General features: G+C 42.1%; 1 protein-coding gene across 1 annotated transcript in view; it reads left to right on the forward strand.

The window, feature by feature from the left end:
• MEI4 (meiotic double-stranded break formation protein 4) overlaps window positions 1-14,421 on the forward strand; it is a 185,110-nt gene that overhangs the window by 36,547 nt on the left and 134,142 nt on the right. The window contains exon 3 of the mRNA XM_090064505.1: window positions 12,055-12,617. Within this exon, the coding sequence (XP_089920631.1) occupies window positions 12,055-12,617 (563 nt within the window). The remainder of the gene's footprint in view (window positions 1-12,054; window positions 12,618-14,421) is intronic.

The following is a 14,421-nucleotide window of genomic DNA, read 5'->3' on the forward strand; positions in this document are numbered from 1 at the left end:
TGACCTGAGGGGTCACCCACAGCCTTCTTCTCTGATTTGGGGCTCTTGTCACCCTCCAAAACAACAACAAAAAAGGAAGAAAGGAATAGATGGAGCACAGCGCCTCAGCCTGCCCCACTCACAGGTCTGGCCTCTGTGGTCCTCAGGATCCCTCGACACCATCCTCCTTGGCCTGGCTGTCCCGCTGAGCCAGGGAGATGCTTCTTTTAATGGAGCCGGGACCCCTCCTGTGGGTTTCCGTCTGGCTGTTGACATGGCCCGTGTGCAGCCCAGGGATCAGCCTTACCTCCTGGCTCCAGCATTGATGCCCTCTTCTGTATTCCCTTGCTGCCGGCTAGGTGGCAGTTTTTGATTACGTTATCAGCTGGTGGCACTCTCAGCCAGCAATAAAAGCGGCTGATGAACCATGCCAGCGGTTCATCTCAGCGCAGCTCCATTCTTCCTGAAAATGGTAAGTATGCCTCATTTTCAGGGCTTTTCATTTCCCTCTTCAGGCGGGTCAGCCCTGCCTTGGGTCCCACTATGGGAGGCCTCCGCTTGTGCCCCTCTGGGACACTTCTCTACCTCAAGATGCCTTGGGGCGCTTTGAGTCTTTGGCTCAATCTCCTACCTTGTGTCCATTGTTTTTTCTTCACCTGATTGACTATAACTGATGGTCTGTCTTTGGCCTCATACCTGGATAAAAAATCCTCCATGTTGTTATTTTTTCCCAGGCCGATGTAATATTTAAAGTTTGAAAGGTTGCAGGGCTGGGACCCACCTGGTTATTCAGGCATTATCGGTTTTGGCCCTGCTCAACCACTGTAGGGGTGCGTAATCTGTTATAAGCTTGAACTCCCTCCTCCTCATCAGTTAATAACGGAAATGCTCCATGGCCCATTGGATTGCAAAACATTCCTTCTCTGTAGTAGCATACCATGTCTGCGCAGGGAGCAGCTTACGACTTGCGTACACCACAGGTCTTTTGATTCTAGTGTCATCTTAAGTCAGGATGGCCCCTATGGCTGTTTCCAAGGTATCTGTCTGTAAGATAAAAGGTTTGTGAAAATCGTGTGTGTGTATTACTACGTCTTCATGTAATGCCTTCTTTAGAAGCTTGAAATTGTGCTCTCAGAGGTGCTCTAATTAAAGCACTGTCCCCGACTCCAGAGCATGTGTATAAATGCCCTAACATTGGAAGTACTATATTTAATGTGCATTAGAAAAGGTGCATTCAAGCATGTGTAGACACTTCCAGTACAGAGTACTCATTGGTTCATCAAATTTTGACAAATTCCATTTCTTTTCGCAAATGTTGGCTTCATTTTCTACTATATGAGCCAAAGCTGAAAATACAGATGTTCAAAACCCTGTTCAGCTGCCACCTGACTCTGGAGAAACAAAATCCCTATGTGCCTAAACTTATAGCAGTTAAGTCCTCAGGGAGCATATGTATGTGCATTGGGGCATGCCCAGGAGTGATAAGATGAACATCAAGTCATCTTATATGGGATTTTGAATATACACAGTCTTATACTCCATTTCCCCAAGGCTAGTTGTAGATAGGAAATCTATACCAAAGACAGATCTCATGAATTCCAGTCCTGCATCTTGATGCACATTCTCTTTTACTTTCTTTCTAAATTGTTTATAAAAATGCGCTGGAGCATGAAAGCAAAATCTACAGAGCAATGTGTGAAAACCTTTCTTAAGACAAAAATTGTTTTTTCAGTAAAAAACTTTTTATTGGCATTATTGTTCTGAAATAGTTCATAGGCCTGGATATAGCACATAGATCTGCCTACAAAAAATTGGGCTGGGGAAAAATCATTTAGTTAGTTGAAAGAAGTAACATCTACAAAAGCAAACCATATTTTCAAGAAGAGACTTGCAGTAGTGTTTTAAATGGATACAGGTTTTTGGAAGTTAAAAAGGAGAGTTTCCCTCTGAACCTAACAGTGTGACTTGAAATGACTGTAATAGTTCAAAAGAATGATGGTGTAATGGACAGGCTTGTATAATAAAGATATGTTGAAAGGGTGGGTCAGAACCTTTGAAACGGTTTAGATTCATCATCCCTGAAAAGTTTACCTGGCAATATTCCAATTAGTGAAGACTTGATGAACAGTGATTTTGATGTTTCAAAATGTGTGAAAAAAACTAACAGCAGTGGAAAAAAAACTGAATAGTTTTGGTTTATACAGTCCCCCTTTTTTTGAATGCTTAACAAATGACACTGGCTTTGATTTGCGAATTAACTAGGTATTTATAGTTTCCGTTGTAAGTATTTTTTTATTAATCACAGTTTTTTTTCATTGGATCTAAACCAGGCAGGAAAGTGATTTGTGTTTTCAGGAAAAGTTGAGCTAAATTTTAATTGGTGGATTCCAACTGTGACGTCTGTGCAGCTGTAGCTATTGGTAAAAGTGCAGGCTTGTTGCATGAAGCTAAATTGGTTCCCCTTTAACAGTTGATAAACTGTATTATATTTATAAAAATATTGCTAAGCAACTAATATAATTGCCATGGAAATGTTATGCCAAAATTGATCCATATTCAGTTACTTTTCAGAGAGAGAGTTTCTCTCTTATCAGCTTGATGCATGTATAACTAAAGCTTTCCACTGCTTAACTGAAATTCTTCCATCTATGAACTTTTAGAAAGGATGTACCTTATAACAAATGATGTAAAGTTTAATTATTATAAAACAGAAATTGTGCAAATAAAACTGATAAAATTCGTAATCAGTGAGATGGATCATGAAGGTTTACACAGAGTTTTTTTCTGTGGAGGACAGCAAGGTGCTTAACTATCCTTTTACAGATCCAAGCAATTATAAGCCAGGGGTCATATCTAAAGACAAAGGTGCTTTTGAAAATATATCCTATGCTTCATATTCACAATAGACATAAGCATTTGTGAGCCATACTTTCATTCAAAGTCTATGGTCTTTGCTCCAATGTGCTTGGAGTTGCCACACTCCCCATACTATGCCTACCCTGGTGCTCGGAGTTGGAACACTCCCAGTACTGCGCCCTTTTGGTGCTCAGGGTCGGCACACTCTCAAATGCCGCACCCTTTCTGGTGCCCAGGGTCGGCTTACTCCCAAGGTTGCCTTTCTGGCTTTCGTCAGTCACTGCCTCTTTCTGAGGCTTTCCACTGCCCTCTCTCTCTGAGGCTTCTTTCTGCCCCTCTCTGGGGCTTCTCGCTGCCCCCTCTCTGGGGCAGGGATCTTCATGCTGCTGTGGGTCCCATATGAGGCCTCCTCCAACCCCTAATAGTCTCACTCAAACCTCCGGTGAAAATAGCAAACAAAACTCAGGCTCCTGGGCTACAACATAAATCTAAGCCAGCTGGCTCTGACCTTCTCCTCGCCACACCAGAATTGCTCCATCTGTCCCCAGCCTCGGGCCGTACCTGCAGTTTGGCCTTTACTCATTACTCACTCCAGCAGAGTTCCTTCCCCCTTGGCTGTCAGCAGGGAACTGCCTGCCTGGCCTCAGCCTGGGATTTATATAGGAACCAGGCCCTGCCCCTTCTGGTCAGCTGACCACTACCAGGTGTGGGTCACTGGCTCCCTCTGGTTCCCCTAGCAACCTGCACCTGGGCTCTTTTATTACTGCTGCAAAAGTAGCAGGCACCTTAGTGCCCTGCTATGCTCCCCTTTCCTTGATCAGGTCTCCTCCATCCTTTGGTCTCAAGAGGGTTGGTCCCTGAGTCCACACATATCATAGATTTCAGCAGGATGTTGAATCTGATTCACCGTATCTTCCCACCATCTGTTCTTCATATCATGGGTCCTCCTTTGGACCTCTTCCTTGGTTTGCTGGTGACTCCATTTTTTTTTGCTTGGAGTTGATGTCATTCTGCCAAGCACAAGAGGCCTTGAGCTTGTGGTCAATCAACGCTTGGATTTCCTGGCCATTATCATCAAACAAGTCATAATGTTTCCTGGTAGAGAATCCAAGTGTCTCTTCACAGGTGCTAATGACTGTGGACTTAAGGAAACCCCAGGAGCTGCAGACATTCTACCATTCTTGTTTATTGGAATTTTCTAGTTTTCTGTTGAGGCACTGGTGGAAGAATTTTTGCTTGATTGGGTCCTTAAATCCTTCAATGTTGATCTTCTGTCATAATTTCATAGTTTCATAGTTGGTAGGGTCGGAAGGGACCTGAGCAGATCATCAAGTCCGACCCACTGCCATGGCAGAAAAGAGTACTGGGGTCAAACAACCCCGGCAAGGTGTTCATCCAGCCTCTTCTTAAAGACCCACAGGGTAGCAGCCAGCACCACTTGTCTTGGAAGTTGGTTCCAGATCCTAGCTGCCCTGACAGTGAAGTAGTGCCTCCTGATATCTAGCCTAAATCTACTCTCTGCCAGCTCGCGACTGTTATTTGTTGTCACTCCTGGTAGTGCTCGGGGGGGAACAGGGACTCCCCCAATGACTGCTGGTCCCCCCTGACTAGTTTGTAGCAAGCCACTAGATCCCCCTTCAGCCTTCTCTTGTGGAGTCTGAAAAGGTTCAGGTCCCTTAGCCTCTCCTCGTAGGGCCTGCCCTGCTGCCCCCGATCATGCGAGTGGCTCTCCTCTGGACCCTCTCCATGTTGTTCATGGCATCAAGAGTCAGGGCATATGCACTGATGACAGTGGTATATTGGCTCTTTGCCCGTTTAAGACAGAGAGTCATGAGGCACTCATTAATTCCAATAGGGAACCATTCAGTTGGTTTATGAGTTCCTTCTTGATTGCAAAACGAACTCTGTAAAGCTGACATTCTCCGTCCTATTTACCCTTCCAGAAGTAGGTATAGCCATCTGCTTGTTGTTTGAGATGTTCATCTCCCACTCACCAGGTCTTACTTAGTTTAGCAACATCAGTATTGTGTCATTTGAGTTCTTGAGCCATGGTTGTGATGTGGCGCTCTGGGTGTTCACTATTAGGATTGTCCATGAGAGTCCTGATGTTTCAAGTTCCAAAACTGAATGTGTTTTTTCATTGATTTTGATCACAGTAAATGTGATCCCACTGGACATGGCTATCCAGTCAAAAAGAAGGCAGTGACTATGTTTAGGGCACCTTGTCTAGCCTCTTTCCCATGTGGGTTGAACAGATCCTGGAGAAGGATGCTTAGTCACAGTTACAGTTGCCAAATCATGCTCCTGACTAACTCATCCAAGTGCTACATGACCTTCTTGCAACTGCTGCCTTCATGCTGATCCATTACTAGGAGCTTCCAGCCTCACAGTCCGGCTCCCATCATCACTAGCTGGTTGTGGAGAAGTGGCTGCACATCAGCTTCCACACAGTTCTTGATGGAACAGGGCCTTGATCCAATGTCAAGGAGGACAAGACAATTGGAGTTCTCATTCCAGTGCAGCCTTTGTTTGCCTTCACAGCTGTTGAGATTCTAACATCTTCTGCCTGTTCTGCTATTGAGGACTTGTAGATTCATAGCTGGGGGCTGGGCAAGGTTATTATAATGGAGACCTGTACTCACCATGTGACAACACCATCAAAAGATATATGTGGCTTTTCAGGAGGGAAAGCATTGCCATCTGCTGTCCCCACCACAGCATGATGGCACTGCTGCTGCTGCTTGGTCCATGACTGCTTATCTGTCAGTTACCTCTGCTTATTTTGCAGCTAACCTTCCCTGAAGGTCATTCCACTATCCACCACCTGTGGATGTGCTGGGTAGCAGTATAGCTTTCCTGCCAGAGAGTTTACATAATAAATATAACACATCATAAACCTGGCAATGATCAGTAAATCAGTGTTCACATACATTGATTTCATGTTTCTTTTGCTGAAGTGGGTTTTTTTTTATGATTTCTTACACTGGGCATTGCTTTTTTAAGAATAGTATTTCGGGGGTCAGAATTAACTTTGTGTTTCTTTGTATTTGATAAGAGTTGTGTGGATGATAGGAGGCCTTTGATTTACTTGTTACTTAGTGTTCTTAGTTATTTGAAATAACAGATTTTATGAGTTCCCCCCAAGGCATTTCTGTTTTTGTATTTTCTAGTGTGAGTCTTCTAAGACTTTTAAGGGATTCTTCCTTTTTTTAAAAAGAGGTGTGTGGTCTTCTTCCCTTTTTTTGTTAAATCACAAATTATTCATCCATCTATAAATGCAGTGCTTTTAAGAGAGCTTATCCATAAGTATTTATGGGAACTGGTTGGTCATGGGATAGAAATTTGGGTATGGAAGTAATCATGAATTAGCCATAGCCAAATATTACTCTCATTTACAGGAGTATCTCAGTGTACAGGTTATGTGAATTTTTGGAGGGTAGAAAAGGGAAATGTTTCAAATTTTTTGTTCAGATAGGCAGTTCTATGTCTTTTCTTCCTCCACCCATTTAACCATTCAGCAGAGGATTTTGGGCAGGATTTATATGCATCTGAGCCATATAACCCAAGTTTTGCTTTCTCTAGCTACTGGAGTTATTGGTTACACCCCCTCCACCTCCTTCCAGTGACCCAAAGAACTGGACACTAGAAAAATAAATATTTGAGGCTCTTCTTGTGAGAGCAGAGAATCTACTCAGAAGGCCTTATTTTACTTAAACAATGGCAATTTTTTTTTGTCTAGCTTTTTTCAAGAGTGTATTTTCCTTTATGTTGGAGTAAAAAGATGTGAGAAATTTATGCTTGCTTTTTGCTAGTCAGTTTGGGAAATACCTTCTCGTTTGTCTGCTCTTAGTTTAACTATTGGCAACACTGTCAATATGCCAGTCTGTAGAACTTGATATTGCAAACCCCATTTCTCCAACCTGATGGGCATGTCAGTCTATTCCCATTACTGGTTACTCCATTCATCAAGAGTTTCCTGGCACAGGTGCCCCTGGCACCCTCTGGGAAAGTCTAAACATACTTATCTAGCCTGGAATTCAAGAAGAGATTTTTGGGGGACTTAATTGTATTTTTTACTGATTCAGTGAAGTAAGGACACTACTTCTGATGCCTATGACTATCTGGTCTGTTTTTTAGAAACTGAACTACTGGATAGAATTCACCTATACATTTTGCATCAGTTAAATCCTGCCTGTACTCCCTGTTCAATTATTTCTTTAATTAATAATCACAATTCTTCAAGTCTAATGTAGCTATACAAACTTGGCTTTTCTTTGTTGTTCAGATAGAGAGCATTCACCAGCTGCCAGACCAAAACATCTATACATTTTTTGCTTGTTAATTACTTAAATATGAGGGGAAATAGATAATGTTTTTGTTGTTCTGGATGGTCATGGAAAAGAAATAGGCTATTAAAAATGGTATTTAAAAGAGAGCAGGAAACGATCTTGAGCTAGTGTGCCCTCGTGAACAGAGCCCTGGATTAGGAATCAAGATCCCTGGGTTCTACTCCTGTTTGTGTAGACTTGGACAAGGCAGTGTAATTCTCTGGGCCTCTCCTCCTATCCTTTTGTATATCTTCTCTATTTGGATTGTGACCTGTACTGTGAATTTTCTTACTGTGAATTTGTGTGTATGTGCACAGAAGCTTGCACAATGATGATGACCTATCAGTTGAGACTTCTAGCCATTTCCACAATATTAAACAATCAGAAATTAATATTTGAATTAAGACAGGAGTCAGCAATCTTTTACTAATGTGGACTGCAGTTTACCATATAGCGGGTGCCATGGGCCAGTATTTCCCTCTGGCCAGTGATGGTGATATGGGTTTCAGTGAAAAAGAACAGCCTTAGAATAGCTGGAGGCAACCAGCACACCATCAGCAAAATACGGACCGGATCCAACAGCTGGGGATCAGTGGACCCTTAGTAACATGCAGTCCAGATCCAATCCCTTTGTAGCCTGGATCTGGCCCATGGACTATAGGCTACTGACCCCTGGACTACAACATTAGAGAGTAGATCTAAATATGTGAAAATGATTGATGCTCAGTTGAAGGATAATGATGCTTATTGCAGACATAATTCATATAGCTTTATGTAGCGGTCAGGATCAAACAGGTTGGGTTGGAGAAATATTTAAGTAAAAATATTTTTCCTCATTATAAGAAAGTATAAATAAAAAAGGTACAAATAATGTTCTATCATTACAAGCACATTTTAAGATATCAAATATAGAATTTGCCTTTATTAGACCTCCTTATCATCTGACTATAAAATGGAATTGTTCAAGTATAATCTGAAAAAGATTTTTATTTTCTTGTTACTTACTGAGAGCCAAACTGAAAAACATCAGTGGTCTGTAGTTAACCCAGCATGCGGTCCCATTGTCTTCTGTGAGACTGTAAGGCATTCAGTGTGAGACTGTATCTATTGGCCCTTAATACTTTCTTGTGATGCCAGATATTGCTTTCAAAATAGTTACATTCACCAATACAGCATTCTTTGGAAAGTTATTTAATAAAAAAGCAATAGGATGATTAACAGTACCAGAAATTATATAGGGGCAGGGAAGGAATTACCAAAGTCCTAATGAAAAATGCATGTGTGAGGAGAAGATAAATCCTCTTCATCTAATTTAATTGATCATTTAGAACTACAGTATTTTTCTACTTTGAGCTGTCATAAAAGTGCAGCCAATAATGCTTGTTTTTCTTCATGTTCTATACTAGTTCATTATTCATTCTTTCAAATCCTACCAATTATACTTCTTTAACAGCAGACTAGATAGTATATCAAGTCATTTTTCACTTCATATCAAAATTGTAAGGGATTTCATGGTACTTTTCATGGTATTTTCATGGTCATAGGGTGCTGATGTTGGAATATGAAAAGGTTATGTTGTGTAGACCCTGTACATCAGTAGCACACAGGATTGAAAGGTATCGTTGCTGTACCATTGGGATCAGTTTTTTTAGGATATCAATGTTTTTGCTGCAATGTTATTTCTAAAGAGCAATCTAGTCTGAGTTAGCAGCAAATCCCTCAGAGCAAGGTGTCTGTCAACACTCCTTGGTATAGTAGAGCAGGCAAAAAGCAGTTACGACATTGCAGCTGAATTTTTTTTTCTTTTTTTCTTTTTTAATGACTTCCTAAAATGGCTTCCAGTCTTGTAGATAGACAACCTATGTCTATCAGCAACATTTCGGACTAGCAGTGTCTTTCATCTTCTACTAGACTAGAGAGTGGAGCCTGTACAGGTGTAGTTGTTACACGTTACAATTACTTGTGCTAACTCAAAGGAATGTTGGACAGTGTTAAAGTTAGCATGTACTGTGAGCAGTCACACATTAAGAGTTAATACCCTCTCTGGTATGCACAACTCTGGCTAGACCCTATAACGGGGTGGGCAAAATACAGCCTGTGGGCCAGATACAGCCAGCGAAGCTGTTCTATCTGGCTTACAGGGCCCCTAAACAATTTACAAAATTAATATTTTTCTGCCCTTGATTCCTGTAAAAAATGACAGGAACCAAGGGCTGGAGGGCTCCTTCAACAGCAGGGCCTGTCCAGCTTCACCCCCCCAAGCCAGAATTTCCAGCAGGAGCTTCTGGCCTGGGACCACATGGCTGCCCCTGCCATAAACTGAGGTAAGGGGGAGGGCGGGAAGGACCCCAAGCAGGAAAGGAGCCTGGGTAAAAGCTGAGCATGTGGAAAAGCGGCCTCTCGCCCACCCGTGCCCAGTGCCCTGCACTGCAGCTGCTTGCAGCCCGACTGGGGCTGCCTGTCCCTGCTCAGGACTTTCCCACATGGGCTGTGAGCGGCTGCAGAAAGGAGCGCCAGCCACGGGGGGCTGCTTTTCCCCATGTTCCACACCTGCTACTACCCTTCTGGGGAGCAGAGGTTTGGGGCTGTGCACTGTGATAATACTATTTACATTTATAACTCATCCTAAAAATGTATTTCTATTCTCCTTCTCCTCTTTCCCCCACAAATGGAATGTTTCCTTTTATTTCAGCTAGAAGCAGGTATACAATTGTGTCCAGAGTTAGGGTAAGATTTTTAAGGTATTTAAATTGAAATTGTGTATGTCCCATTGGTGGAGTTAAACCTAAATATCTTTAACAATGTGGTTATAAGAGCAGGATAAAGTGATTTAAAAAATATGTTACTGAATTCTAGAATTCTGTTCGTGTTCCATATATGGACAAAACCATAACTTTGCTGGGTTTTTTTCTATTAATACTTGTAACTGAATGCATGCTTAGGGCATGGCTTCATGAACATGTTACTATGTTGATTTACTTTATATTTACCTGAGTAGCTAGTATACTGTATCTCACCTTTCCTTCTTTCTTTGAAGGGAGATCTAACTTGCATTTACTATGGAGTAAGCATATAGGCAGTTGCCATGGAGTAGCTGGTATACTGCAAATAGTATATATCAATGGTTTTCAAGCATATTTCATTTGTTGACTCCTAAAAAATTTTGAATGGAGGTGCGGACCACTTAAAAAAATTCAAATGGAGGTGCAGACCCCTTTGAATTGTAATTGTGGGTATTCACACATTCACTTCACGTATGTTAGATTAATCATAGTCATTTTTTGCAGAACCTATAGATATAGGCTGTGGGGTCCACAGGCCACAGATTAAAAACCACTGGCCTAGTTTATCTTTTGGCCACCGTCGGCCCTGGCCCCAGCCTCATGGACACTGGCCAGGACCCATGTGGTCGTGGCCTTAGCCCTGGGCTGAGCACATAGCCCTGGCCTGCCTTACATGGGGGTTTGGAGTCCCTGCAGCACTCACTCAAGACCTGCTCGCTCTGGCCATGGTGAGTGGTGATGGCAGCCCCATTGTGGGGTCTGGCTCCCTCTTTTTCCTGCTGCCGCTCATCATGGCGGGGGCAGGTGGGTCTGGAGGGGGTGCTGCAGGGATCCCCAACCCCACCATGCAGGATGGGCCAGGACTGGGGCCATGAGCTTAGCCTGGGGCTTGGGCCTTGCCACAGTGGTCTTCAAGGAACTGCTGCTGTTGCCACTGCCTCTGTGCTCAGGCTGCTGCTGCCAAAGCTGGAGAACAGCTCCAGCCCCTCCTCGGAGTAGAAGGGCAGCCTGGAGGCAGCTCTGGAGGTGGAGACAATGGAGGTGGTGACGATGGAGGAAGTTCCTTCTGGCTTCTGCCATCTCTGGCCCTGGCCCCATAGAGACTAGCATGGTCAGGGCCCAAGCCCTGGGCTGAGAGTACAATGCTGGCCCTGGCCCCAGCCTGCTGCACGTTGGGGGTCACGGTCCATGCAGTGCCCACTCTGGACCCACCTGCCTTGGCCACTATGCGTGGCAGCAACAATGGGAAAAAGCAGAACCCAGAGCCCGCACAAGGGCTGCTCTGCAACATCTCCCCACCATCACTGCTACCTCCACCAGCACCACCTCTGGGCCACCACTGGCCATGCCAGTCCACCCTCTCCCATGCCAGCTGTCCCCTGCCTGTGGCCCTATCCTACATAGAGAGGTATAGTACCACCCCTGCGGCAGCTCTCCAAAACTCCCTATGTGGCCCATGAACCCAAATAATTGCCAACCCCTGCATTAGACACATTATGGCTATGAATTGTCATCTATTCTAGAATGTAGGAGGGAGCAAATGAATATGCAAATTTGCTCCAGTTAAATTATAAAGAAAAACATTCTCTGTGAGGTATATTTTACTGTAGAAAATATTGCAAAGAGATTAGTTGATACAATTATGTTACTTGTCTATAAAAAAATCCACCCTAACCTTCAGGGGGGAAAACTGGTGTGATATGGGAAGTAGCATACATTTTTTAGGTTTGAAACTCATAGAAGTGTAGGTCCTATTTTAAGCCCTTTATAATAATGTGTATGAAGCTTTTGAACCTTCCAACTATTTAAGAACATATTCAGACTACACTTCGTAAGGTATGTATATAGGCTTTTATATGAAGTACTCATTGGATGACCTGTTTAAGTCAGAGATTTATAAATGTATGTTGGTTTTAAAGAGCTCTGCCTTTTATTAAAATTTATTTTAAATTCCAGTCATGTTCATATGGATTAGAGGAAATAACTGCTTAATCCATGTTATTGCAGGGAAGTTTTAAATAACAGAAAAGGAATAAGAAAAATAATAAATGCATTCTATGTGTAAGCATCTTAAAAATACAAATGTAACTTTCATGTTTGTGTTTCAGGGAATCCAGATGCCTTTACAGAAATGTCGCCGGATCAGGAGTTTATAAACTCTATAAATCCAAGCCAGCTAGAAGATTCTGGGTGTGATATATCTAGTGACTATGCATTTGATACTTTAGACATATCACATACCTTTCTGCACTCTGAGCTTAGTTGTAACACTTCATCTTCTAAATTTTGTTCTGAAATACTTCCTAAATTGACTCCATATTGTACTGACAAGGAAAAAACTCTCATCGCTCATATGCAGTTTTTGCAGCATCTACTTGAACTAAGAAAACTGACAGAACCAGGAAGTTTTCAAGCTGATTTTACAGAACTTGAAAACAACTACTCCACAGTATCAGAATCTGTCTCTCAGTTGCTTGAAGGCCTGATTATTTACTGCAACAGTCCTAAACTTCCAGTTACACATTTTATGACTGAGGCGATTTGTGTTTTGAACAGTTTAATAACTGATTCTAAATTATCTAATCATGTTTTAAAAAAGTGTTTCAAGAACCTACATGAATTTAAGAAAAAACTAATTCAGGTTATTTTAATCAACAACAATGTCAATAGGGTAAGTTTAAGCACCTGTTACCATGAATATCGAAATATACAGTTTAGAATAACAGCATTATCAATTGGAAGTTTTTGAAGTTGAATATACTCTCATGGGATTTTATGTTTACTTTTGCTGTGGCTTGAGAGGTTCTGTTACAAAGCACACCTTTTTTGGTTGCTGTTTATGGATTAAGTTTTAGGAATGCTTACCCACATTTTTTAAAGTTGAGTATGGATTTATGTGCATGCATATAAATGCAGTATTCTCTTAATCTCAGATTTAGAGTTTATTTTAGAACTAGCACACTTCAGGTAGAATAAAACAAATCTCACTGTTAGAAGGTATAGGAAAGCAAGATTTGCTTAGTGATATATTTCACTGGACCCGTTCTGTAGTAGGGAGAGACGTCAGCCAAGCATTTGGACATGCACTGGTAAGGGACATTGTCATGGGCTTGTTAAGTACATTCAATGATTTTTTATTTTTCCAAGTTAACAATGCAACACAGGAGTCAGCAACCTATGGCTCACAGAGCCATTTGATCTGGACAACAGAGAAGGAGCTTTGGTAGCATTTGGTAGCAAGGAGGCAGATAATGAAAGTATCTTTGTAGCATTTGGATATGTAGCGAAGCAAGGAGCTTTGGTAGCATTTGGTAGCAAGGGGCTTTGGTAGTAGTTGCTCTCCCATACCACTGCAGGGACAAGTGACAGCCACAGGAGCTCGGCTGTCATAGGTAGAAGCAGTGGCCAGGGGAGCTCTTACTATACTGTGGAGAATGGCGGCAGCAGCAGTCGTGTCCTAGCACCTGACCACCTCTGAAAGTGTTGCCAACCACTGATGTAGCATCATGTTCTCAGCTAGTGTAAATATGCATACTTACACTGAAGTCTATCAAACAACATTAACTTATGCCATCAGGAGATCCAGCCTGCTGAAATGTGAAAATCCATATTTTAACTGGGCCAAAGTCAATAAGAAACCAATATAGGAATTCAGTGTCCTTAGCTCCATTATATTTTGAGCTCCATTATATTAGGTTGGAAGGTTGGACTGTAAATACCACCTCACCTACATCTTTCATCATTTTCTTTTCTTCTGTCAAGTTCCTTGCTATTATTTGTCTTCTCTGGATGAAACAGTCCTAATATATCTTCTTATGCAAGGTCTTCCATGATGGATTACTTTCATTATCTGCCTCTGAACTCCCCTTTTCTACTCTGTGGTGTTGTGGGACTTAAAGTGGAAACAATAGTAATACCAATGAAATAAGAAGGGTCCAAATACCACGCTGTATATTTTGCTGGTAGGAAGGAGAAAGCGTTTGTAGAAAGGAATCATTTGTAGAAGACTTTCCAGGATTAGGTAGTAATTTCAAGATGTTTTCATTAGATTTTATTGTTGTGTTGTAAGTTGACATGATGCCGTTCCCTGCCTTTGGGGTCTTTAAGAGAAGGCTGGATAGGCATCTGGCTGGGGTCATTTGACCCCACGCTCTTTCCTGCCTAGGCAGGAGATTGGACTTGATGATCTGTTGAGGTCCCTTCTGACTGTAGCATCTATGAATCTATGGCTTTGATCAGTATTTCAAGTGTTCTGTGCTTGAGGCATCAAAAGTGGAACAAGATAGACCCAAATAATATAAATTCCTCTGTTCATGATCCTTCAACTGTTTACTCTTTGATTCTTGATAGTCAGTGTTATCCATAGTTTCCATATTTGGTTGGAGGGATTAGGTAGATGGATGAGAGTAGAGAACAGGTGGACTTATAAAGAAAAAGTCTGTATTAGCTGGAGTTAATTGAATCAGGAAGTTGCA

The sequence above is a fragment of the Crocodylus siamensis genome, chromosome 1, assembly GCF_052110815.1.
Source record: "Crocodylus siamensis isolate JL-2025a chromosome 1, ASM5211081v1, whole genome shotgun sequence".
In the NCBI taxonomy this organism is placed as follows: Eukaryota; Metazoa; Chordata; order Crocodylia; family Crocodylidae; genus Crocodylus; species Crocodylus siamensis.